Genomic DNA, 27,298 nt, shown 5'->3' on the forward strand with positions numbered 1-27,298 from the left:
TACTTGGGGGTGGAAGAGTAACGTGATGTGTGTCGGCTCACGATATCCCCCTCCTCTTCATCTAGGTTGAAAAAGTTAGTAGAAGAAGCTCTGAAAAAATCTCAACTTCCAACTGTCATGGACTTCAAAAAGTTTTCCAGGAACTATCACCTTTCCAAATCTATTTCCCTTCCATCGTTTGACCCAGTCTCAGGCAAAATCGAAGGGAATCTTATATTTGATCCAAGTAATTACCTTCCTAAAGAAAGCATGCTGAAAATGACCCTCTCAGTCTTTGGATTTGCTCCAGCTGACCTCTTTGAGGTATGTGTGAGATTGAAGCAGAGTCTTATGTTTTCTAGGCCATTCTGTTCTACATCGTAAACATAAAGTCAAGTCAAGGGAGCTGTGAGCCAGCTACAGAGGAACAAGAATTATCAGGCAGTGGTACCATCACTTCTTTCCCTCCTCCCTCACCTTTCTGCCTCCCCACTAGGGATCATCTGAAGGGATCATCTCCTTATATGAATGGAAATGCAGATGTCTCAGAGAAGCCCTTAGACCCCAAATCCAAGGAAGAGCATGGGCTGTGCAGTCAGACGGCTCTGGTTCACACCCCAAGTCCACTCCCAACTCTGAATCTTTGGTTTAACTATTTATGCTCTCTGAACCTTAGCTGCCTCTTCCAGAAAACAGGCATGTGATAAGTTCTGCCTGTCAAGATTCTGGTGAGATTTAAATAAGAGAGCTCACGTGGAGTGCTAAGCTCAGCTCCTGCCCTGTAGTAGTCACCAAATACTTGTTTAATGAATTGGACATAAAGAGGGGAATGGAAGGCTGACAGACAACAGAGAAACATGATGGCATTTTCTTGCCTGATTTTCTTTCTCAGATTGGTTTGCAAGGAAAAGGCTTCGAGCCAACATTGGAAGCTCTTTTTGGGAAGCAAGGATTTTTCCCAGACAGTGTCAACAAGGCTTTGTACTGGGTTGATGGTCAAGTTCCTGAGCATGTCTCCAAGGTCTTGGTGGATCACTTTGGCTACAACAAAGATGACAAACGTGAGCAGGTATGTTTCTGTTAAGTATCCTCTCCATGAAAGCTTTGGGTTTCAATGCGAAAACATTCTTGTCTAAGCCTGGAAGTCACCAAGGTACTATCTAACTGAAGTGACAACTATGGCTATTATTAACCAGTCCAGTGAGGATAAGAGCCAGTATCCTCTGTAGGTATGGGCCTCCTGGAGATTCAGTCTACCCACATCCAGACTCATTAGAGGCCTCTCTAACATAATCAGAGGCTCTCTAACATAGACTTCATAATAGTGTGAACTCTGGGGCATGGGTTTGCAATCTAACCTCACTCTCTTCAAGCTCTGCATACCTGGGCAAGTTGCTTGATGTTATGTCTGTTTCCACATCCCCAGATTGCTAATAATCCATACCCTTCACGAGGATATTTAAAGACTAAATGAACTGAAGTATGTAAACAGCGAAGCAAAGTGCCTGACTCTTATATTGATTACTCAAGAAGCAGATAGTATTATACTCTTTAATTTCATATTTTCATTATTAATAGCTACTTTCTTTGGCTCTCACCCACACCAGTGCACTAGCTTATGGGAGCAAAATCCTCTTTGAAGCTAGCATAAGCCTCCACTTAAGGAGTAGAAAATAGATTGTATGATCTGGAGCTTCGTATGCTTTAGCTTTTTGCTACCCAAAGTGTGGTCATCACTGGCATCACATCAGAGCTTGTTAGAAATGCAGGTTCTCAGGCCCTACTGGGCTCTGCTGAATCAGAACCTGCATTATCACAAAACCCCCAAGGAACTGGTGTGCACATTTCAATTTGAGAAGCAGGGCCATAATTTACTCCTCCGTGCTTGCAAATGGTCCCACCTCTGTCTTCTAATTTCCTTACCTCCACTTGAGGCTGAGGGTCTTTGATCTGTTTGGAGCCTTTCAATCAATCACTCTTTTCTTCCTCAATGCCTAAGCATCAGTCCATGGAATCCTTATCTCTAAGAACTTACCTAGATAAGAACATACCTAGACCAGGTGTTTTTCAAGCTTTTGGCCAATGTATATAGCAGCCATGCTTTCCCAAGAAACCCCTAGTGTTTTTGCCTCATCAACGGAGAGAGGGAGTAAGCAGGGGAGGGGTTGGCAGACAGAGGGTCTTCTAATCTTGGGGAGCCGTTGGGATCCTGGCGTCCTGGAGAGCAGAGATCGCCCTTACTACGCCTACATCATTCAAGTTAAGAACAGAGTGGAAGCGCCGCTGTCCCTGAGCGTTCTTCGTCTCAGTCTGGAGGAGCTATCTACCTTTTGATAAAAGGTGGGGGCCTGACTTCAGTGTCTGCCCTGCGCCCCCGCCTTGAGCATTTGCGTTTAGGCCCATCACGGCTGCAGCAGGTAGGTCCCACATCTAAATCTATGGGTGTGTGTTTGACAACACTCGCACCTCACTAGACATTTTGTTGTTAAAGTCCCAGGACATGGTCAACGGAATTATGCTCAACGCTGAGAAGCTGATCAAAGATTTGAAATCCAAAGACTTCCCAGAAGCCAGAGCCTACCTCCACATCTTGGGCGAAGAGCTTGGCTTTGTCAAGCTCCAGGACCTCCAGCTGCTGGGGAGGCTGCTGCTGAGCGGTGTCCGTACCCTGCAGGGGGTCCCTCAGATGGTAAGTGGGCCAGGCCCCGTCATAGGGTGACGGGATTAGCCTGGGCTCCTTTTAGATCTCCCAGGCTCCCTTAAGATCCCAGCCACACAAACCAGAGAAAGTGCTTACTTCCTTCAGAGAGGCAGGTTTGTCTTGAATTTCAGTGAAGAAGATTCTTGGATCCTAAGGAATTGATAACATTTAGAAATTAAGCTATTCATCATGTTAGATGTATCTCTTAACAGCGTTCATTTGTTCATCTGGAAAGCAATGTTAAGTGTGTCTCCCTCTACCTATGCTACAGGTTCCTTTTAATATTGAAATGATGCACTGATTATGAAACAACATATGTGGAAAACTGTAATCCACTATCTAAATATGAACTATAGGTTTTTTTCTTTTAAAGATTTTTTTTTTTAAATTTTTGGCTGCATCGGGTCTTAGTTGTGGCATGTGGGCTCTTCATTGTGGCGCGCGGGCTTCTCTCTAGTTGTGGCGTGTAGGCTCCAGAGCACATGGGCTCTGTAGTTGTGGCATGTGGGTCCCAGAGCGCGTGGGCTCTGTAGTTTGTGGCATGCAGGCTCTCTAGTTGAGGTGCGTGAGCTCAGTAGTTGCGGTGCGCGGGCTTAGTTGCCCCACAGCATATGGGATCTTAGTTCCCTGACCAGGGATTGAACCCACGTCCCCTGCATTGTAAGGCAGATTCTCTACCACTGGACCACCAGGGAAGTCCCTATAGTTTTTTATAATTATTAATTTATTAAAAAGGGAGAAAATATCCAAGTATACTCCCTAGGATATAATGAATAATAATGTGGCTTTAATAAAAGAGATCTCAAGTTATTTTGCAGATGTGTTATAAAGAATAAAGAACAATGCATACTTATATGTACATCATCTAAATAGCTCATCAGTTTTGTTTTTTTATTATTTTTTAAATTATTTTTTAAATTAATTAATTAATTAATTAATTATTTGGCTGTGCTGGGTCTTAGTTGTGGCCTGCAGGATCTTCATTGAGGCGTGCAGGATCTTTTAGTTGCAGCATGCGCACTGTTTGTTGCAGCATGTGGATCTAGTTCCCTGACCAGGGATCAAACCCAGGCCCCCTGCATCGGGAGTGCAGAGTCTTAGCCACTGGACCACCAGGGAAGTCCCAGCTCATCAATTTTTAAAAATCGGTTTTACCATAATATATTGTGCTGCAAGTAAACCCTCATTTACATTTAGACTCCAGAAAATCAGAATTAAGCCGTGCTATGCAGTGATATTTAAAGTTCTTAAATCTCAGAGGCCCAGAAATATTCTGAAATGCCTTCTAAATCACCAGTTGAAAACAACATGATATTTACACAGGGCAATTTTTTGTATCCCAATTTGTTGAAATCAATAATCATTCATCTTTACTTATTAAACTATTCAGCTAATTAAAATATGCTGGTCCCTTCCTTTCTGGATAAAGAAGAATAACCATTGTCTAATGGGGGGGTCGCATTTCACAAAGCCCACTTTGATGAGGCGTACTTTTCGTCTCCCCTGTCGGATCTACAGATTAAAGAGCTCGTAAGGAAAGGTTCAAAGGGTGACTTGTTTCTTCACTACATCTTCATGGACAATGCCTTTGAACTCCCCACTGGACTTGGATTACAACTGCAGGTGTCCTCCTCTGGAGTCATCACTCCTGGAATCAAGGCTGGAGTGAAACTGGAAGTAGCCAGTGTAAGACTCTGTCCACTTTTTCCTTCCTGAGGTTGTTCTTTTCCTCCAGGGTGGGTGTCTTGTGCAATTTAAAAAATGTTTCCAGTTCAAGACGAAGTGCATCACCATTGGAATCACCTCATTAACTTTTATGAAAACGTTAGGCTTCCACTAGGATGCACCACCTTGCTAGTTCTGCTCGGGCACAGCAGTAGCACGAGAACTCAGCTGTTTCTGTCGTCCTTGTGTCTTGTTATGCTTCAAGTTAACTTGGGCACTTCCTAGTCCTGGGTATCAGTCTGGCCCTGGAAGACTAAGAACTTGGCTTTTCCTCCTACAAATGAATCTCAGTAATGTTTTCTCTGGTGTGAGCCATCCAGAGATATTTGCCCAGGGGTGGGAAGGATGGTTGATCTGACTGCAGGGGACTGAGGTTATTTAACAAAGCTGAATAGGTTGTTTTGTGACTTACAGATACAGGCAGAACTGGTGACAAAGCCGTCTGTGTCTGTGGAGTTTGTGACAAGTATGGCCATCATCATTCCGGACTTTGCTAGGAGTGGGGTCCAGATGAACACCAACTTCTTCCATGAGACAGGCCTGGAGGCGAGAGTAGCCCTGAAAGCTGGGCAGCTGGAGTTCATCGTTCCTTCTCCTAAGAGGCCAGTCAGGCTGTTCAGTGGCAGGTGATTCTTTCAGTTAGATCTGATGAGCCAGTTTGAAAGAAGGAATTATGACTACAGGGTTTGGCCAGGCTAGACAGCTGATTGAGATAGTTCAGGCCCCAGTGGATCTGGGGGGTGTGCTGGAGAGAGAGAAGGTACTGGATTACCTATTTTTAACCTGGCCTAGACTCAGTATATAATTACAGTTTCCTCGACTTTTCACATTTTACTAAGATGAGACTTAAGACCTACTGATTAATTAGTTGCTGTTAGGTTGTGTTTTCTTGTTGTTTGTTTTGAGAATGAAGAAGCACTAGCTATAGAGAAGTCATCTTTGGGAAATGGGTATTTTTCCCAGGAGAACCACCAAAGGACATACTGATTTGCAGGGGCTAGTTCAGTGCATAAAGCATGGAAGTCCTGCTCTCCTGATTATGGGATGCAGCCTCCTATTGAGAGCGCCATTTTCAATGAAATCTTCAAACGTTGATTTACCTTAGTTTCCATATTTTGGACACATTAATTTTGTCCATTCAAATATAGTGAGGCAAGCAGTGACTATCAAGTGGGGGCTCGGTTAGAGGAAGCAGGAGAGGACCATGAAATTACGTATCACGGAGCCTGTGGCAGTTAGGGAAAACCTGAAGAAAGCCACACTTGAGCTGATCCCTGGAAGCTGTGTGGGAGTTATGCGGACAAAAGAGAAAGGAATGAGTGTTCCCAGGCAAAGAGAAAAGCACATGCAATGGCCTGAAGGAAAAATGATACGGTTTGGGAACTACAAGAAATTCCATGAGGTCAAGTACACGGGGAACACGGTGAGAGAGGAAGTGAGAGGCTGGCAAGGGTCAGCCTTGTGAGCCGTCTTAGGGAGATTGGGCTCTTCTGAAGGCAAAAGGGTTTAAAGTGGGAGCATAAGTAAAATAAGGTCGGTGCTTTAGAAAACTCCGACTCCAGAGCGGGAAATGGGTGGAAAGGAGGCATGACTGGCAACAGGGAGACCAGTCAGGAGCCTGTTACAGTCACGTACAGGAGGGAGATGCTAGTGGCCACACCCGATAAGGGCCAGGTTGACAGACGAGTGAGCCAACCCCAGAAATCCTTAGGAGGTAGAAACACAAGTACTTGGTGATTGACTGACTGAATATGGTGGGCGTGGGGTGGGGCGGAGAAAGAGGCGTCAGGGGTGCCCTTCATTGAAATAAGGACTAAAGAGGAAGAGCAGCTGGTGTGGGGGACAGTGACAAATTCTATTTTCAACACGCTGCACTGGAAGTCCTGTGAGACAGCCGATGAGAACATCCAGCTGTCAACGGACCAGTGGGTCTGAGCTCAGCGACAAGGTTTGAGCTATAAATACAGATCTGGGCATCACTGGCACATAGCGGTTGTTGAAGTCCAACAGTGATGAGTATAGAGTAAGGCCTGAGGGACTAGGGACAGAAACAGGCAGAACAGACACGTGTGAAGGGGAGAGGGATAAGCAGCAACGAGTGAGGAGGGGCGACCAAAGCCGTAAAGGGGCACAGAAGCCCAGCAGCGGCCACGGGGTGGATCACCCCACAGACAGGCCGACGCTGGCACTTAGGGTTCCAGCCCACCAGCAAACGTTGGTCTTAGGGCACCCCCTAAGGTGAGGAAACAATACTGAGAAAAGAACATGATATATCCAAGATCCTTTCATCCTTGGATGAAATCAGGACATTGTTGAACTTTCTGGCACTTACTAATTTTTTAAGTACATACTTGGGGAGAGGATACCATCATCTTTTCAGGGCTTTCGGACTCAAAAGTCTTAATCTGGCCATAAGTGAGCAACTCTACTGAATGCTTCCAAGAGATCGAGGAAGACAAAGCCTCAAAATGTCCTTTGGAGCTGATTGGAGCTGCTGATGAAAGCAGTTCCAGAAGCACCGTGGGGGTGAAAGTCAGATCCCTGTTCAGTGAGATGTGGGTGTTGAAAGAAAGTGGAGACTGCAAAGGCAGACACACTTCTTGATTGTGAGGGAGATAAGAGGGGGCTAGAAGGGAAGGAAAGGTGTGTGTGTGTGTGTATGTGTGTGTGTGTACACACACAGTGGGAGAAGAGACTTGAGCATGTTTAATGCTGGTGGAAAGAAGCTAGTAGAGATTTCAGATGAAAGAGAAGCAGGACACCTCTCATCCACACTTTAGGAAGGAAGGAGCAGCCCTGAGGTTAGGTCCCAGTGATCATTACTGACCCCTCTGAGCCTCTTTCCTCTGTAAAAGGAGACTCTTAATGCCCGCCGTTGTGGAAATTACAGATAACAAACGTGATGAACTTAGTGCAATGTCTTAGCGCAATGTCTTAGTGCCAGTTGTTTCGGGAAACAGAAGAGTCGCCGTGATTGTTAGCCTTGTTGGTGTTCTTCTTACTATTCTGTGTTTCTGAGTAAATCAGAGAATGTGAGGTGGGTGTGGACAAGGGGTGGCAGAGGGCAGGATAAGGGAGCGTTTGTGCTGGGAGAATCAGTGATGTTCATTTCGGTCCATGACTTGAAGGTAACTCAGGTTTTTCCTTCCTTCACCAGTAACACGTTGCATCTGGTGTCTACCACCAAAACGGAAGTGATCCCACCTCTCGTTGAGAACAGGCAGTCCTGGTCCACTTGCAAGCCTTTCTTTATTGGCCTGAACTACTGCACCACGGTCGCTTATTCCAACGCCAGCTCCACAGACTCTTCTTCCTACTACCCGCTGACTGGGGACACCAGGTCAGAGATGCTCAGTGTCCCCACCCAGCATGTGCTTACCTCCTACCTTATGGCAACCGAGCAGGGCCAAGAAAAAATGCTGTGTGTTGTAGATGTCGCGTCACCAGCCTCAGGAATTTGCACTGTCCTTTGGTTATTTAGAACAGTTGTCCTTTGCCCAACACACCTGAAGGGTACCTACCTAACCTTTGAGTCTAGGGCTGGGCATCTTCATAGGTGGGTAGGAGTGGGGTGGTGCTGGAAGGTGAGGCGTCATGACCCCTAAGGGAGGTCTTTGCTCAAAAAATAAACAAGGGACTTCCCTGGTGGTCCAGTGGTTAAGACTCCACGCTTCCACTGCAGGGGGCACAGGTTCGATCCCTGGTCGGGGAACTAAGATCCCACATGCGGCACAGTGCAGCCAAAAAATAAAATAAGGGTTATAGGACAAGTCTTATCCTTGTTCTCAGCTTTGCTGACACAACCAACCAACTCCTGCTTGTCCAAAAACCCCAGGCACCCTGGGATCTGCCCTTGCCTTGGGCTTTCACAGGGACTGAAAGGGATCATTAGTTAAGGACAAGAGACAATGTTAAATAAGGACCAGATTTTTGTTGCAACTGAGGCTGACTTGTTTTGGGGATGTTGTCGCCTCATCCTCATGAAAGCTCTAACATTATGCATCACACGCATTGTAACATCTTTAGATTTGAACTGGAACTGAAGCCAACAGGAGAAGTAGAGCAATACTCTGCCAGGGCATTCTACGAACTCCAGAGAGATGGTGAAGCTTTGGTGGACATGCTGACGTTTGTAACTCAGGCAAAAGGCAAGTGCCCAGAAAAGGGTCCCTCTGTCTCTGCCCTCGGTCTCAGGTCTAGGACTCACAAGCAGAATATATTTAATTTAATGTATTTAACAAATATTTACTGAGTGCCAGATAAGTGTCAGGCCTGTTCTGAGAGCTGAGGCTAGAATAGTAAACAATGGAGATAAAGTCCCCATCCTTGTGGAGTTTATAGTAAACAACCAAACAAGTAAATATTCAGAAAGTCAGATTAGTGCTGGGGAGAAGAATAGAGCACAAAGGGGTCTAGGGAATGTCAGGAGTGGCAGCAAGGAGGAAGGCTGGGGGAAGCCAGTGCCATTTGGAATGATAAGGGAGACCCTCACAGGTAAAGGGAGCATAAAAAAGAGACCTGAAGGAGGGAAGGGGATAAGCCATGTGGAAAGAGCGTTACAGGCTGAGGGGCGAGCTGGTGCGGAGGCCCTGAGGCAGGTGCATGGCTACTGTGTTTGAGGAAAAGGAAGGAAGCCAGTGTGGCTGAAGCAGGGAGATCAGGGAGGAAAATGGTAGATGAAGTCAGAGAGGTAGGGGGTTGTGAGGGAAGGATAGTCTTCTAGGCTGTGTAAGGATGTTAGTTTTCACGATGAGTGAAGTAAGAAGCTACTATTTTTTTTAATTGAAGTATGCTTGATTTAAAATGTTGTGTTACTTTCAGGTGTACAGCAAAGTGATTCAGTTGTACATATACACATATTCTTTTTCAGACTCTTTTCCATTATAGATTATTACAAGATATTGACTATAGTTTCCTGTGCTATACAGTAGATCCTTATCTTTTATATATAGTGCTGTGTATCTGTTCATCTCAAACTTCTAATTTACCCATCCACCCCCTTTCACCTTTAGTAACCATAAGTTTGTTTTCTATGTCTGTGAGTCTGTTTTGTAAATAAGTTAATTTGTATCATTTTTTTTAGATTCCACACGTAAGCGATAGCATATGATATTTGTCTTTCTCTGACTTACTTCACTTAGTACAGTAATCTCTAGGTCCATCCATGTTGCTACAAATAGCAGTGTTTCATTCTTTTTTATGGCTGAGTAGTATTTCGTTGTATGTATATACCAGATCTTCTTTATCCATTCATCTGTTGATGGACACAACATTTCTTCCATGTCTTGACTATTACAGATAGTGTTGCTGTGAACATTAGGGTTCATGTATCTTTTCAAATTAGAGCTTTTGTCTAATTTGGGTATATGCCCAGGAGCGGGATTGCTACATCGTATGGTAAGTCTCTTTTTAGTTTTTTTTGTTTGTTTGTTTGTTTGTTTGTTTTTGCGGTATGCGGGCCTCTCACTGTTCTGGCCTCTCCCGTTGCGGAGCACAGGCTCCGGACGCGCAGGCTCAGAGCAGCCATGGCTCACGGGCCCAGCCGCTCTGCGGCATGTGGGATCTTCCCGGACCGGGGCACGAACCCATGTCCCCTCCATCAGCAGGCGGACTCTCAACCACTGCGCCACCAGGGAAGCCCTCTTTTTAGTTTTTTAGGAAACCTCCATACTGTTCTCCATAGTGGCTGCACCAATTTACATTCCTACCAACAGTGCAGGAGGGTTCCCTTTTCTCCACACCCTCTCCAGCATTTGTTACTTTTAGACTTTTTGATCACGGCCATTCTGACTGGTGTGAGGTGATACCTCATTGTAGTTTTGATTCGTGTTTCTCTAATAATTAGTGGTGCTGAGCATCTTTTCACGTGCTTGTTTGCCATCTGTATGTCTGTTTAATTCTTCTGCCCATATTTTGATTGGGTTGTTTTTTATGATATTGAGCTGTATAAGCTGTGTGTTTGGAAATTAAGCCATTGTTGGCCGCATCGTTTGCAAATACTTTCTCCCAGTCTGTAGGTTGTCTTTCCGTTTTGTTTATGGTTCCCTTTGCTGTGGTTATAAGTTTGATTATGTCCTATTTGTTTATTTTTGAAGAAGCTACTGTTTGATTTATGTTTATGTTGAAGAAAGACTTGAGGGGGACAAGAGCAGAGAAACTAGTATGTAGGCCGTCCCAGTAATCCAGGCTAGAGACGGTGGTGCTTTGGGTTGGAGTGGTGATGGCAAAGGCGGTTGGATTTGGCCATGTTTTGAAGACTGGGCAGACAACAATCTGCTGATACAGTAGATGTTCAGGGTGAGAGAAAAAAGGCAATCAGGACGACTCGAAGTTTTTGGCCTGAGCAGCTGAAGAACAGGGCTGCCACATCCTGAGATGGAGGCGCAGGTTTTAAATGTTCACTTTGGAAGATTTTTTATGTAGGAATAATATGTCACAAAATTCAACAAAGAAAACAAAACCCACAGGAAAGAGGGGGCACGTACTGAAAAAAAGTGTCAAGTAACGATTTTACAAGAGATATAAAATGGGTATTGACCTGTGAATTTAAGGAAACCTGGAAATCTTGTGACAAAGAAAGGAGGAGCCGGGGAGAGGGGACGGCAGGGCAGGGTGGCAGCGAACCAGGAAGGGTGTCGTAGGCAGATGATCATACAGAGGTGTCACGTGTGCCTGACACAGAAGGACTCTGAGCCCTTACTGGTCCCTGAACACGCCGAGTTTTTCTCATATCCGAACGTTTGCCTTTCCGATTCCCTCTGCCTGGAAGGCTCTCCCTGCAGGATGCAGCGTGGCTCAGCCTCTCCCTTCATTCAGGTCTCTGCCCACATATCCTCTTGTCAGAACTTCTCTGACCACCACACGTGAAATAGCACCTCTTCTATCCCTTTCTCTCCTTTATCACCTTATCCGGTTTTACTTTTCTTCTTAACAAACATGTATTGCCACCAGACATAAATAATGTACTTGCTTATTGTCTGTACCCCTCCCATTAGAATGTCAGTTCCATGAGGGCAGGGGCTTCCAGTGCCAAGAGCAGTGCCTAGCACGTGGTAAGCAATCAGTAAATACTTACAGATTGAACAAATGTGCAAGTACCACTGAGTTAAAAATTTAAGGTAAAATCCTGAACTGTGTCCTCATTTGAGCACATTAAGTACTTGAGGTTTCTCTGCCTTTTTCTCTCTCTTTCCTTCCTAAACATATCTTCTGAATAGACATCTTGATTCTCTTGTACACTCTTCCAGGTGTGAAGCAGAGTGAGGCTACTATGATGTTCACATATAACCGGCAGAGTAAGACTTTGTCCAGTGAAATCCAGATTCCAGATTTTGACGTTGACCTTGGGACAGTCCTCAGAGCTCGTGATGAATCTTCTAAGGAAGAAAAGTCTTACAAGCTCACCCTGGACATCCAGAATAAGAAAATCACTGAGGTCACCCTCACCGGCCATGTGAGGTAAGGAAGGCTCAAGGCAGGGTCTGACCTGAGCTGTGGGCCTTTGTGGCTCTTTCCTTTCTTCCTTTTCAGCTTTAAAGCTGACCGAGGGGTCTGCACTTCAAGGGGCAGACAGAGCCCTCAACACTGTGACCCTCTGCACGTGTCCAGTTGGATCTGCCTACCGTTCATTGGGTACTTACTATTCATCAGGCACTATACTGGGTACTTTAAAGAAATTATCTCAGCCCTCATAATAAACTGCAGATAGGTATGAGTTTCCCTGTTTTATAGATAGGGAAATGGTAGCTCGGAGGGGTTAAATAATTTGGCCAAGGCAGTAGAGCTAGTAAATGGTAGAGCAGGATTCAAACAGTTTTCGAAAACCTTCTCTCCCATACCTCCCTGGAGTGTCCTGAATTTGTAGTGAGTTAGCTTTAGAAGTTAAGAAGTTCAGTCTCTGGTCATTCTCTGAGCCATTCATGTATCTTGTTTTCATTGCCACAAATGGAACTTGCATTGAACCCTGCCTATCTCCTTGGAATGAATGGAGTCACTGATGTCAACTTTTTCTTTTTCAATAGTTATGACAGGAAGGAAGAAGGCAAAATCAAAGGTGTTATCTCCATACCCCGTTTGCAAGCAGAAGCCAGAAGTGAGATCCTCACCCAGTGGTCTCCCTCAAAACTGCTCCTGCAGATGGACTCATCTGCTACAGCTTATGGCTCAACAGTTTCCAAGAAAGTGGCATGGCGTTATGGTAAGCACGTCTTCCCAACATGAGCACTTCCCAGAGCACGGTGTACTCGATGGCAGTGTTGACAACCACGGGTAGGAGCTGACCTGGCGCTACTGACAACTATTTCACGCGTGTGTTTTCAGATGAAGAGAAGATTGAATTTGAATGGAACACAGGCACCAACGTGGATACCAAAAAAGCAGCTTCCAGTTTCCCTGTGGATCTCTCTGATTATCCTAAAAGTTTGAATATGTATGCCAGTAGTCTCCTGGATCACAGAGTTCCTCAAACAAACATGACTTTCCGGCACGTGGGTTCCAAATTAGTAGTTGTAAGTACACATCAGCCAGTCAATAAATACATGGTTATAAGTGCTAATTACATAGTCAACTCTGAGTTAGGTGAAAGAGTATCCAAAGATGGATAAGGCATGCTGCCTACCCCCAGGGAATTCCTGGGGAGAAAAAGAAGCACTCACATATGCATAGTTACCCAGTTACACAAGGCTATATTTTTAAATACCAAATGAATACTACTAAGCAGAAGAGCTGCCTGTGCCTAAGATATCACAGGGAGCTTCAGGACACTGACTAGGGGTTTGACTATGCTACGCATTCCTTTTATAAAATACAGGAAGAGATTAATTACTGACAACCAAAATTCATAATTTTTATGATTTATTTTTTAACTTTGAGTAGACCGTCCTGCTTAATGATCGAGCTGTCACATATGGATTATCACCTGATGTTAATTGTGTTTGATGCCCATCCATGCCCATTGCTTTGAAAACTTCTGTTATTTTGTAGGCAACAAGTACATGGCTTCAGGAGGCATCGAGGAACCTTCCTTATGCTCAGAATTTACAAAATCATCTCAGTGGCCTACAAAAGTTGTACCTCCAGAAAATGGAATTGCCAGACTTCCACATCCCAGAAAACCTCTTCTTAAAAAGGTAAAAAGAGGAACCAGAAAAATTTCTTGAACCATGAAAAGTAAATGGAAGATTTTACTTAGCATGATTTAGACTTTTTTTAATTTACATTTTTAAGGGAAACAAGGTAAGCATTTTAAGGAGATTAGTAACTGTCCCATAAACATTGTGGCATTTTTGCATTATTAAATATGAGGTCAGAATGTGAATGCCAACCCAGTCAAAAAAAAACAAAAAACCTAAGAAAGTAATTAGAAGATTCTGGTACTTTCACCCTAAGATGTTTTATTCACTTAGTTTTAAAACTGAATTTGAAAGCCATTCACTTTTCCTCTACTATAAGTGAACTCGCCTTATGCTCAGGAACAGGATATACTCATAATCGTGAAGAATTCAAGAGTGGCTGGCAGACTTGTTGGCTACAGGCTTGCTGTTGAGCTCACAGGGTCAGAACAGCCATTGGGCATGGAATGAAGGCACATTCTGAGAGCATATGTCACTTTAGCAAAATAGCATCATCCTTATGGGGAAGTCAGATTGTAAAATGCTCGGTCCCCTTCTGTACTTACAGACATACATGTGATGCTTTGATTTCTGTCATGAAAATTTAAAGCTCAGAGCATGAGCTGAAAAGACTACAGTCTGTTCTGGATTGACTGTTCTCTGTGTTATCTTCAGGGTTTAGAAAACAAGTGACCTGTGTCACATGGGCCTTTCCATAGTCTGTGTCTGGGCAGCAAAGTTTAATAGACCAGATAACTGTGTGAAAGGGCTAAAATCCACCAAAGCACTCATATGGACAAAATATGAAGATAAGACAAAAAAAGTGGCAGCTTCAGAGGACCCAGGAACCTCTTCCTTCCCTCCTAGTGTTTCCAACCAACAGTCTTGTCTGTGCTGTGCTGAAAAGGCAGGACCACAGGACCTTAGAAATGGATGGGGCCTTATCAAGCACGGGATCTTATCATGAATGTTGGGATCTGGATAGGCAGCATCCAGTCCTCGATGGAGTGATGCAATGAATAGTTATTTGTTTACTACACTTACACTCTGCCATCCTACTTTCTTCTTGTGAGTTGTCAAAATAGTCCATTGTATGTGCATAGTACTGAAAAGATTGCAAAGTGCTTTTGGGTATTTTTTCTCATTTCATATCCAAGACCAGCTCTGTGAGATCAGCAGAAACGGTACTATTATCCTCACCTCACAGATAACATCACTGAGACTCAGAAAGGCGAATTCACTAGCATAGCTCCCACTGATTGACGCTGACATTATAACTCAAGATTACTGATGCCCCTGCCTGTGCTTTTTCCACGTGTCAAGATGCCTCAATTCAGTTGAGCAACTACGTATCAAGTATCCCCTGTGTGCAGTACTAGATTAGATTAGGTGCAGTGAGAAAATAAAAGCTGGGTAAGGTGTAATCCTTCCCCCCACAGGAAGACACTGTGTAGACGCTGACAAATGAACAAATAGGTGCTAGTCATATAAGCAGATTATGAAAAGCTCTTTGAGATAGGTGGAAGCGACTGTGTCACTACAAGAACAAGAGAAATTGTGACTTAGATGGGATGGTAGAAATAAGGACACAGCTCTTGGGAGGGATGTGAACGGATGTGAGTGTTTGTAGGGAGAGGTTAAAGCCAAGGGACACCAGGCCCTGGGAGCAGCAGGAGGAACAGTGCAGTGCAGGATGGAAAATTAGACACATGCACTATTGCTTAGAAGCTCAGGTGGCAGAGAACTTCGAGGGCTTGCTGTCTGACTGTGGGGACATTGTCTTTGCTCTTCATTTCAGTGACGGTCGGATCAAATACACCCTGAACAAGAACAGTGTGAACATTGAGATCCCTTTGCCTTTTGGTGGCAAATCCTCCAAAGATCTAAAGATGTTAGAGACTATTCGGACACCGGCCCTCAACTTCCAGCCTGTGGGATTCCACCTGCCATCTCAAGAGTTCCAAGTCCCCATTTTTAGAATCCCCAAGTTGTATCAACTGCGGGTGCCTCTCTTGGGTGTTCTAGACCTCTCCACAAATACCTACAGTAACTTGTACAACTGGTCCGCCTCCTATACTGGTGGCAACACCAGCACAGACCTCTTGAGCCTCCAGGCTCAGTTCCATGTGAAGGCAGATGCCGTGGTCAACCTGCTCTCCTACCACGTGCAAGGTGAGCCCTGCCCGAGGGGAGGTTCACAGAGTGAATTTGCTGCAGGTTCCAATGGGCTAGCCTCCTCTAGGAAGGGAAAAACTTGGGCTTTCTTGCAGACATTGTTCTTGCTACTTGGAACCCTATTCTTTTTCCTTCCTACCTTCCTTCCTCCCTCCCTTTCTTCCTTCAGAAATATTTGTTAAACACCTATGTATCAAGTATTCTACTAGGCAGTTAACAGAGAAAACAGATAAACTGGCAATTAGAATTCAGTGTGAGAGGTGCTGTGATAGGGTATAGTGTGTAAGGTACAGTAGAGGACAAGGGAACCCAGCAAGGTCTGTGGTGGTCAGGGAAGGCTTCCAGGAGGAATGCCTTTTGCTATCAGATTTTGTGGTCATGTTATAAATGGAGGAGACTGTTGCGCAACTGACCTGGACCAATGGGACTTTCTTATTGAAAGACTTTCAACATAGAAATTGTTGTGGAAGTGCATGACTTCATTTAACCAATGTGTTTTGATTTTTATGCTAGGATCTGCAAAAACAACGTATGACCACAGGAATACACTCACGTTTTCAGGTGATGGGTCTCTACACCACAAATTCCTGGATTCACATGTCAAATTCAGTCACGTAGAGAAAATTGGAAACAATCCAGCCTCAAAAGGTTTTCTAACATTCGATGCATCGAGTGCCTGGGGACCACAGATATCTGCTTCAGTCCATTTAGATTCAAAAAAGAAACAGCATTTGTATGTCAAAGAAGTCACGATTGATGGGCAGTTCAGAGCCTCTTCGTTGTATGCTAAAGGCGCATATGGCCTGTCTTATCAGAGGGATCCTACCACTGGCCAGCTAAGTGGAGAATCCAACCTGAGATTTAACTCTTCCTACCTCCAGGGCACCAACCAGATAACAGGAAGATATGAAGATGGAACAGTCTCTATTACCTCCACCTTGGATCTGCAAGGTGGCCTCATGAAAAATACCGCATCCCTGAAATATGAGAACTATGAGCTGACTCTGAAATCTGACACCAATGGGAAGTATGAGGACTTTGCCACTTCGAACAAGATGGATCTGACCTTCTCTAAGCAAACTGCATTGCTACGTTCTGAGTATCAGGCTGATTACAAGTCACTGAAGTTCTTCACCCTGCTTTCTGGATCACTAAACTCCCATGGTCTTGAGTTAAATGCTGACATCTTGGGCACTGACAGAATTAATAGTGGTGCTCACAAGGCAACACTAAGGATTGCCCAAGATGGAATGTCTACCAGTGCAATGACCAACTTGAAGTATAGTCCCCTAATGCTGGAGAATGAACTCAATGCCGCGCTTGGCCTCTCTGGGGCATCCCTGAAATTAACAACAAATGGCCGCTTCCGGGAACACCATGCAAAATTCAGTCTAGATGGAAGAGCTACCCTCACAGAGGTGTCACTGGGAAGTGCTTATCAGGCCATGATTCTGGGGGCCGACAGCAAAAACATTTTCAACTTCAGAATCAACCAGGAAGGACTCAAGCTTTCAAATGACATGATGGGCTCATACGCTGAAATGAAACTTGACTACACAAACAATCTGAACATTGCAGGGTTATCACTGGACTTCTCTTCCAAACTTGACAACATTTATAGCTCTGACAAGTTTTATAAGCAAAATTTTAATCTACAGTTACAGCCCTATTCCCTGGTAACTACTTTAAACAATGACTTGAAATTCAGTGCTCTGGATATGACCAACAATGGAAAATTACGGCTTGAACCTCTGAAGCTGAATGTGGGTGGGACCATAAAAGGAGCCTACCAAAATAATGAACTAAAACACATCTACACTCTTTCTTATGCTGACTTATCAGCAAGTTATAAAGCAGACACTGTAGCTAAGGTGCAGGGGACAGAGTTTAGCCATCGGCTCAACACTAACATCGCTGGGCTTGCTTCAACCATGGACATCAGTACAAACTACAATTCGGACTCCCTGCATTTCAACAACGTTTTCCACTCTGCAGTGGCCCCATTTACAATGACCGTCGACACACATACTAATGGCAATGGGAAACTGGTTCTCTGGGGACAACACACAGGGCAGCTGTATAGCAAATTCCTGTTGAAAGCAGAACCTCTGGCCTTTACTTTCTCTCATGATTACAGAGGATCCACAAGTCACCATCTCATGTCCAGGAGGAGCATCAGTACTGCTCTTGATCATAAAATCAGTGCCCTGCTCACTCTGGCCGAGCAGACAGGCACCTGGAAACTCAAGACCCAGTTGAACCAAAATGAATACAGCCAGGACTTCAGTGCTTACAACACTAAAGACAAAGTTGGTGTTGAGCTCAGTGGACGAGCCCTGGCTGACCTCACTGTGCTGGACTCCCCTATTACAGTGCCACTTTTACTCAGTGAGCCCATCAGTGTAACTGACGCTTTAGAGCTGAGGGATGCCGTTGACCAGCCCCAAGAATTCACTCTTGTTGCTTCTGTAAAATATGATAAGAACCAAGATGTTCACACCATCAACCTCCCATTCTTTAAAATCCTGCCAGAATATTTTGAGAAGACTCGAGAGGTAGTTATAGGTGCACTGGAAGCTATACAGAAAGAATTGAAACACATCAATATTGATGAACGCATGAGGAAATACATAGCAGCCTTGGACAAACTCCCACAGCAAGTTAATGATTATCTGAATGCATTCAACTGGGAGAAACAAGTTTTGAGTGCCAAGGAGAAACTAACTGCTTTCACAGAATATTATAGAATTACAGAAAATGATCTGCAGATCGCATTAGACAATGCCAAAATCAACCTTAATGGAAAACTATCTCAGCTACAAACATATGTGATACAATTTGATCAGTATATTAAAGATAATTATGATTTACATGATTTTAAGGCAGCTCTTGCTAAGATTATTGATCGAATCATTGAACAATTGAAAAGTCTTGATGAACATTATCATATCCGTGTAACTGTACTAAAAGAAATCAGCAATCTGTGTTTGTTTATTGAAAATATTGATTTTAACAAATTTGGAAGTAGTACTGCATCTTGGATTCAAAATATGGATACTAAGTATCAAATCAGAATCCAGATACAAGAAAAATTGCAGCAGCTCAATGCACAGATTCAGAATGTAGACATCCAGCAACTTGCTGAAAAGGTCAAACAACAGGTTGAAGCTATTGATGTCAGAGTGCTTTTAGATCAGTTGAGAACTACAATCTCATTTCAAAGAATAAAGGAAATTATTGAGCATGTCAAATACTGTGTTACAAATCTTTTTGAAGATTTTGAAGTAATTGAGGAAATCAATGCTTTCAGAGTCATGGTCCATGAGTTCACTGAGACATATAAAATAGACCACCACATCCAGGTTTTAATGGATAAATCAGTGCAGTTGACCCACCAATATAAGCTGCAGGAGACTGTTCAGAAGCTAAGTAGTGTCCTACAACAAGTCAAGATGGCAGATCTTGTTGAGGAATTGATTGGGTTTACTGACCATGCTCTCAAGCAGCTTGAAGCATTGTCTTTTAAGCAATTCATTGAAGAAATAAACAGATTCCTTGACATGCTAGTAAAGAAATTAAGGTCATTTGATTACCACCAGTTTGTAGATGAAACCAATAACAAAATTCGTGAGGTGACTCAGAGAATCAATGGTGAAATTCAGGCTCTGGGACTTCCACAGAAAGCTAAAGCACTAAAACTGTTTACAGAGGACGTCAAGGCCACAGTCTCAGTCCATCTGGAAAACCTAAAGGCCACCAAAATAACCTTATTCTTTGACTGGTTACAGGTTTCTGTAGTTCACATGAAAGCCAAATTCCAAGAGACCCTGGAAGATGTACGAGACCGAGTGTATCAAATGGATATGCAGCAGGAAGTCCAGCGATACCTGTTCCTAGTTGGCCAGGTTTACAGCACACTTGTCACCTACATTTCTGATTGGTGGACTCTTGCTGCTAAGAACCTTACTGACTTTGCAGAACAGTATTCTCTCCAAGACTGGGCCAAAAACCTGAAAACATTAGTAGAACAAGGGTTCACTGTTCCCAAAATCCAGACCACCTTCGGGACCATACCTGCCTTTGAAGTCAGTCTCCGTGCCCTTCAGGAGGCTACATATCAGACTCCTGACTTCATTGTCCCCCTGACAGATCTGAAGATTCCATCCGTTCAGATCAACTTCAAAAAGTTGAAAGATATAAAAATCCCACCCAGGTTTTCCACGCCAGAATTTACTGTCCTCAATACCTTCCACATCCCTTCCTTTACAGTTGACTTGGTAGAGATAAAAACAAAGATCATCAGAACCATTGACCAGATGCTGAACAGTGAGCTGCAGTGGCCAGTCCCGGAAGTGTACCTGAGGGATCTGAGCGGGGTGGACACGGTTCTTGCTAGAATCCCTGTGCCAGACTTCCATTTACCAGAAATCACAATTCCAGAATTTGTCATCCCACATCTCAATGTTACAGATTTTCAAGTTTCTGACCTTCACATACCAGAATTCCAGCTTCCCCACATCTCACACACAACTGAAGTACCTACTTTTGGCAAGCTGTATGGCATTTTGAAAATCCAATCTCCCCTTCTCATATTAGATGCAAATGCTGACATTCAGAATGTAACTGCTTCAGCGAACCAAGCAGAGATTGAGGCTTCTGTCACTGCCAAAGGAGAATCCAAATTAGAAGTTCTCAATTTTGATTTTCAAGCAAACGCACAACTTTCAGACCCTAAGATTAATCCACTGGTTCTGAAGGAATCTATGAGGTTCTCCAGCAAGTACCTGAAAACAGAGCATGAGAGTGAAGTGCTATTTGTTGGGAATGCTATTGAGGGAAAATCAAACACAGTGGCAGGTTTACACACAGAAAAAAATACACTGGAGCTTAGTAACAGTGTGCTCGTCAAGATAAATCATCAGCTTACCCTGGACAGCAACACAAAGTACTTCCACAAATTGAACATCCCCAAACTGGACTTCTCCAGCCAGGCTGACCTGCGCAGTGAAATCAAGACCCTGTTGGAAGCTGGACACCTAGCATGGACTTCTTCTGGAACAGGGTCCTGGAAATTGGCCTGCCACAAATTCTCAGATGAGGGAACACATGAATCCCAAAGTAACTTTACTGTGGAAGGACCCATCACGTCCTTTGGATTGTCTAATAAGATCAATAGCAAACACCTAAGAGTAAACCAAAATATAGTTTATGAATCTCGCTTCCTCAACTTTTCTACATTTGAAATCCAGTCACAAGCTGAATGCCAGTACTTGGGCCGAAGTGTTCTAACTGCTAAAGGTATGGCACTGCTTAGAGAAGGGAAGGCAGAGATAACTGGCAACCATGATGCGCATTTAAATGGAAAGGTTATTGGAACTTTGAAAAATTCTCTTTTCTTTTCAGCACAGCCACGTGCGCTTACCACATCCACAAACAATGAAGGGAACTTGAGAGTTAGTTTTCCATTAAAATTGACAGGGAAGATAGACTTTTTGAATAATTATGCACTGTTTCTGAGTCCTAGTGCCCAGCAAGCAAGTTGGCAAGCGAGTGCCAGGTTCAATCAGTATAAGTACAATCAAAATTTCTCTGCTGGAAACAATGAGAAAAGCATCGAGGCCCACATAGGGATAAATGGAGAAGCCAACCTGGATTTTTTAAACATTCCTTTAACAATCCCTGAAATGACTCTACCTTATACAAAGCTCACAACGCCCCAGGTGAAAGATATCTCCTTATGGGAAAAGACAGGCTTGAAGGAATTCTTGAAAACAACAAAGCAATCGTTTGATTTAAGTGTAAAGGCTCAGTATAAGAAAAACAAAGACAAGCATTCCATCCCAGTTCCTCTGGATGTATTTTATGCATTTATCAATCGTAACATCAATTCCTTCAACAGGCATTTCGAGACAGTCAGAAACAAGGCATTAGATTTTTTTATCAAATCCTACAATGAAGCAAAAATTACATTTGATAAGTACAAGGTTGAAAAATCCCTCAACCAGCAACCCAGGATCTATAAAATTCCTGGGTACACTATTCCAGTTACCAACATTGAAGTGCCTCCATTCACAGTGAAGATGTTGACATTCGGGTATGTGATCCCCAAAGAGATCAGCACCCCCAGCATCACCATCCCGGGTTCTGGCGCCTACGTGCCCTCATACACATTAGTCCTGCCATTCCTAGAGCTGCCAACCCTTCATGTCCCTAGGAATCTTCTTGAGCTTTCTCTTCCAGAGTTCAAGGTATTGAGTACCACAAACAAAATTTTAATTCCAGCCATGGGCAATATTACCTATGATTTTTCCTTTAAGTCAAGTGTCATCACACTGAATACCAATGTTGGTCTTTATAACCAATCAGATATTGTGGCTCATTTTCTTACTTCCTCTTCTTCTGTCATTGATGCACTGCAGTACAAATTAGAGGGCACCTCAAGTTTGACGAGGAAAAGAGGGTTGAAGTTAGCCACAGCTTTGTCTCTGAGTAACAAACTCGTGGAGGGCAATCATGACAATACTATTAGCTTCACCAAGAAAAACATGGATGCATCCATGACAACAACCGCAAGAGTCCAAATTCCACTTTTGAGAATGAATTTCAAGCAAGAACTTAATGGAAATACCAGGTCAAAACCTACTGTCTCTTCATCCATTGAATTAAAGTATGATTTCAGTTGGCCCCACATGTACACTACTGCTACAGGGGCGTTTGACCACAAGCTCAGCTTAGAATGTCTCACCTCTTACTTTTCCATTGAGTCATCTACCAAAGGAGGTGTCAAGGCTTTTATCCTTTCAAAGGAATATTCAGGAACTCTTGGCAGTGAGGCCAGCACTTACTTGAATTCCAAGGGTACTCGATCTTCTGTGAAGCTGCTAGGAGCTTCCAAAGTAGATGGTATCTGGAACCTTGAAGTTAAAGAAAATTTTGCCGGAGAAACCACTCTCCAACGCATATATGCCATCTGGGAACAAGATACGAAAAACTATTTACAGCTAGGGGGCCTCTTTTTAACATCTGGAGAGCATACAAGCAAAGCCACCCTGGAACTTTCCCTATGGGAAATATCAGCCCTTGTTCAGGTCCATGCACGTCAGCCCAGTTCCTTCCTTAATATCAATTACCTTGGCCAGGAAGTGTCCCTGAATGCTAACACTGAGAACCAGAAAATCAGCTGGAAAAGTCAGGTCCAGGTTCATTCTGGGTCTCTCCAGAACAACATACAGCTTTCCAATGACCAAGAAAAGGCACGCCTCGACATGGCAGGCTCCTTAGAAGGGTACCTATGGTTCCTCAAAGATGTTGTCCTACCAGTTTATGACAAGAGCTTATGGGACCTCCTAAAGCTGGATGTAACCACCACCAATGATAGGAAACAGTATCTCCGTGCTTCAACTGCCCTTGTGTATACCAAAAACCCCAATGGCTATCCTGTTTCTATCCCCGTGCGAGAATTGGCTGATAAATTCATTATTCCTGGACTGAAACTATATAACCTAAATTCCTTTCACGTCACACCTACATTCCACGTCCCCTTTACAGATCTTCAGGTTCCATCCTACATACTTGACTTCAGTGAAATAAAAATCTACAAGAAGCTAAGTACTTTGCCATTTGCCCTCAACATACCAACACTACCCAAAGTGAAATTCCCCAAAGTTGATGTGTTAGCACAATATTCTAAACCAGAAGTCTCCTCAGTTCCCTTTTTTGAGATAACTGTGCCTGCATCTCAGTTAACTGTGTCCCACTTCACCCTTCCAAAAAGTATTTCAGTTGGCAGTGCTGTTTTGGATCTAAATGTGGTGGCCAGCAACATTGCAGACTTCGAGTTGCCAACCATCACCATGCCTGAGCAGACTATTGACATTCCTTCCATGAAGTTCTCTGTACCTGCTGGAATTTTCATTCCTTCCTTTGGAACACTGACTGCACGTTTCGAGGTGGCCTCTCCCTTGTATAATGCCACTTGGAGTGCTGGTTTGAAAAATAAAGAAGATCACATTGAAACATTCCTGGATTCCACATGCAGCTCCACCATTCAGTTCCTGGAATATGACCTAAACGGTAAGGAAATTTCCTGCCTCCCCTACGTGCTTTATTTCTTCAGTGCGAGTTGTGAATAAATAATTATGTATTTAGATATGGCTCGAAGCAAAATTGCTCTCTATAGCAAAATTGAAAAGAGGCAGGAAGGAGACACATGTATACCCCACATGTGAAAACCATCCTGTTGAAAACCTACTGACATTGCAGAAGAATAGGTTCAGAGAAAATAGATTTTTCTGTAATCATTTTAGGACTAAAACAGTCTCCTGTTTTTTTAAGTGAGGACCGCATGTTTCAAACATATAAGACAGTTAAGATAGAATTCTCTGTTTTCACAATGAAAATGTTTATATCCTGCAGTTACTAATCTAATGAAACATAACATCTTTCCCATACAGTTGTGGGAACACACAAAATTGAAGGTGGCGTGTTAGTTTGTAAAATTAACGGATCATTTGCACACCATGACTTCAGTGCAGAGTATGAAGAAGATGGCAGATATCAAGGACTTGGGTATGGAACTTCTATTTTCATCTCTTTTCCAGTCATTATGATGTTTGCCATCTCCACGTCCCTTTCATGACAGCCCATCTGCTTTCTTTTGCTTTCAGGTACTGGAATGGAAAGGTCGACCTTAACATCACCAGCCCAACATTAACTGATGTCCGTCTGCGCTACCAAGAAAGCGAGAACCACCACTCCTCCTCAGTAGCCTCCCCAGCCATAGGCACTGTGGTCATCGACGTGAAGAACATTAACGGTACCTTAAGGAGATGGAACCTCTACTACCGCCCTCAGGTGAGTCCCAACTAGTGGGTTACACACCCCAAGAGCAAACAGAGAATATGGGCAGGTAATACAAAGTATTACCTAGGGGCTTTCCCAAACTAGGTGAAACACAAGCAATGAGCAAGCTGAACTTCTCTTCTGAGGAGCTATTCTCCAGAAAGTATTAGGAGTCTTCTACTGATTGTATTAGATGCACACATGACCTCATATTACCACTATTATTTTATTACCTTTGGGCAGTTCTAGAAAGATGAGAGTTTTGCCTCATCACCTAAATCATGGAAAAACTCTGCCATATGCTGAGTACATTTTTCAGACTGGGGCTTCTTGGAGTATTTGAGGCTTCAAAATTCTTCCCCACAGTAGGATTGTTAGATATGCCAAGTTTCTCTCGTGTACTTTACAAGCTCTGCCAGGGCCCAATCAAAGATGCCACTAGTAGAGGAGAGGAAATAATCAGATTCTGTCACTAAAGTTTATCATAGGCTTAGAGGATGGATGGCCCCTGATATTGGTCTTCTAGGTCTCTGCTCGATGGGCCCTGGACTTCTTTCTTTTTTGTTACTTCTCCTTTCTCTGAATTAGTCTTTCCCTGTTTTCTTTCTCCCCATTCTCTTCCTCCTCCTCCTCTTCTGATCTTCAGGCCTAGAAAGGCCTAAATGTTAAATGTTACTGTGTAAATGCCTTACATAATTTTGTCCTTTCTGGGGCATGTGTTAAAGAGGAATTAACAAGAGTGTATTTGTTTAACCATAAGACAAACACATGAACTGACATATGAAAGATAAATCCCCATCAGAATATGAAAGATCCTCTGATCTTTACTTTTAACTGCTAATGAAGTTTTAGTGTAGTATATTATGTAATCAAGATAATTGAAAACATGGTCTTTTCATCCTTTTTTGCTGGTTTTAGTCCTCTCCAGATAAAACACTCATCATAGTCAAAATTGAGAGGGTCCCAGAATCGGATGATGAAGTTCAGATTAAAGCTAACTGGGAAGAAGAAGCAGTGTCTGAATTGCTAAGCTCTCTCAAAGACAATATGCCCAAGGCCACGGGGGCCTCTTATGACTATGTCAACAAGTACCACCAGGAGTACACGGGACTCGATCTGAGAGATGCTTCTTTAAGACTGAGAAGAGGTTTGCAGAACAGCGCTGAGCAGGTGTATCAAGGGGCCGTGAGGCAGATTGATGAGGTGGACGTGGGGCTCCAAAAGATAGCCAGAGGCACCACTAGAACCTACCAACAGTGGAAGGACAAGGCCAAGAGTCTGTACCAGGAACTGTTGGCTCAGGAGGACCACAGTGGTTTCCAGAGACTCCAGAAGAAGGTGTTTGACAGCTTAATAGGAGTTACTCAGGAATACAATGTGACAGTCAACCGTGTGATTGACTCATTCATTGATTTCCTGAAGTCCACCAGATTCCAGCTCCCAGGAGGAGCCGGGAACTACACTGAAGACGAACTTTACACTATGGTCCTGAAGAAAGTAGGTAAGTTACTGTCCCAGGTACATTCAAAGATCCATAGTGGGTTAGAAATACTCTTTTCCTATTTCCAAGACCTAATGGAGAAATCTGAATTAATCAAGGACCTAAAGAATAAATTTCCCTTTGATTCAGTGTACTATCAACTAATAGGTATAGGCTCAGAGTATGGAAAACTGTTGAAATCTTTATCACAAGAAATCCAAAAGGCACTTAGTGACCTCCAGTCTGTCAAGACTACAGAGATGCTAAGTGATCTTAAGAGGTTTCTACAAAGAATTTTCCAAGAGATAGAAGAAGACCTTAAACGCTTAAAGGAGAAGAAATTTACTGATCTCATTAATGATATCCAACACGACATCAGCACAACCTTCGACACATTCATTTCATTTGTTTTTAGACTCCTGAAAGAAAACCTAGGTCATAACTTTGTTGAGTTTAATGAACTTGTTCAAAACAAACTTCAGGAAGCTTCTCAAGAGTTACAGCAGCTCCATCAGTATGTGCAGGCTCTTCGCAAAGAATATTTTGATCCAAGTATGGTTGGCTGGACAGTGAAATATTATGAACTTGAAGAAAAGATCATCAACCTGATCAAGAACCTAGTAGATGTCCTTAAGGACTTCCATTCCAAATACACTGTCAGTGCTGCTGGCTTTGCTTCCCAACTCTCAAGTCAGGTTGAGCAACTGGTGCAGAAAGATTTCCAGGAATATCTGAGCATCCTTGCCGATGCAGATGGAAAAGGGAAAGAGAAGATTTCAGAGCTTTCTACCAGTGCTCAGGAAATAATTAAAAGCTGGGCTGTTGCAGTGAAGGAAATCATTTCTGATTACCGCCAGCAGTTCACATATAAACTACAGGATTTTGCAGACCAACTCTCTGATTACTATGAAAAATTCATTGCTGAGTCCAAAAGATTGATTGACCTGTCCATTCAAAAATACCACATGTTTCTGAGATATATAATGGAGTTACTGAAAGAGCTACAATTGGCCACAGTCAATGGCATGAGCCCCTACATAAAGGTTGCTCCAGGAGAGTTTACTATCACCTTCTAATTTTTTATAGCAATTCTCATTTATTCTTCTGCTCCAATTAAACTTCTACATAGTAGGGGGAAAATTCAGACTGCATGTATTAATAGAATCATCCACCAAGCCAGCCTTGTAGCAGGTAGCTGACTACAAGCAGAAACACATATGAACTGGACCTGCATCGAAGCTGGCATCAGATCTCTGAAGGTCTCTGAACTTTTTGCAAGTTAAAGAG

The 27,298-nt window shown here is 43.4% G+C and overlaps 1 protein-coding gene across 1 annotated transcript in view; it reads left to right on the forward strand.

Moving 5' to 3' along the window:
- APOB (apolipoprotein B) overlaps positions 1-27,087 on the forward strand; it is a gene marked incomplete at both ends in the record, with an annotated part of 39,586 nt that extends 12,499 nt beyond the window's left edge. The window contains 16 exons of the mRNA XM_079720882.1: positions 66-303; positions 872-1,048; positions 2,477-2,668; positions 4,199-4,366; positions 4,820-5,031; positions 7,563-7,745; positions 8,432-8,553; positions 11,653-11,863; positions 12,427-12,602; positions 12,725-12,912; positions 13,388-13,533; positions 15,314-15,687; positions 16,204-23,763; positions 24,144-24,258; positions 24,357-24,543; positions 25,450-27,087. Coding sequence (XP_079577008.1) covers positions 66-303; positions 872-1,048; positions 2,477-2,668; positions 4,199-4,366; positions 4,820-5,031; positions 7,563-7,745; positions 8,432-8,553; positions 11,653-11,863; positions 12,427-12,602; positions 12,725-12,912; positions 13,388-13,533; positions 15,314-15,687; positions 16,204-23,763; positions 24,144-24,258; positions 24,357-24,543; positions 25,450-27,087 — 11,887 coding nt within the window. The remainder of the gene's footprint in view (positions 1-65; positions 304-871; positions 1,049-2,476; positions 2,669-4,198; positions 4,367-4,819; positions 5,032-7,562; positions 7,746-8,431; positions 8,554-11,652; positions 11,864-12,426; positions 12,603-12,724; positions 12,913-13,387; positions 13,534-15,313; positions 15,688-16,203; positions 23,764-24,143; positions 24,259-24,356; positions 24,544-25,449) is intronic.
- Between the last annotated feature and the right edge of the window lie 211 nt (positions 27,088-27,298).

Source organism: Hyperoodon ampullatus (genome assembly GCF_949752795.1).
Source record: "Hyperoodon ampullatus genome assembly, chromosome: 15".
Taxonomy (NCBI): Eukaryota; Metazoa; Chordata; class Mammalia; order Artiodactyla; family Ziphiidae; genus Hyperoodon; species Hyperoodon ampullatus.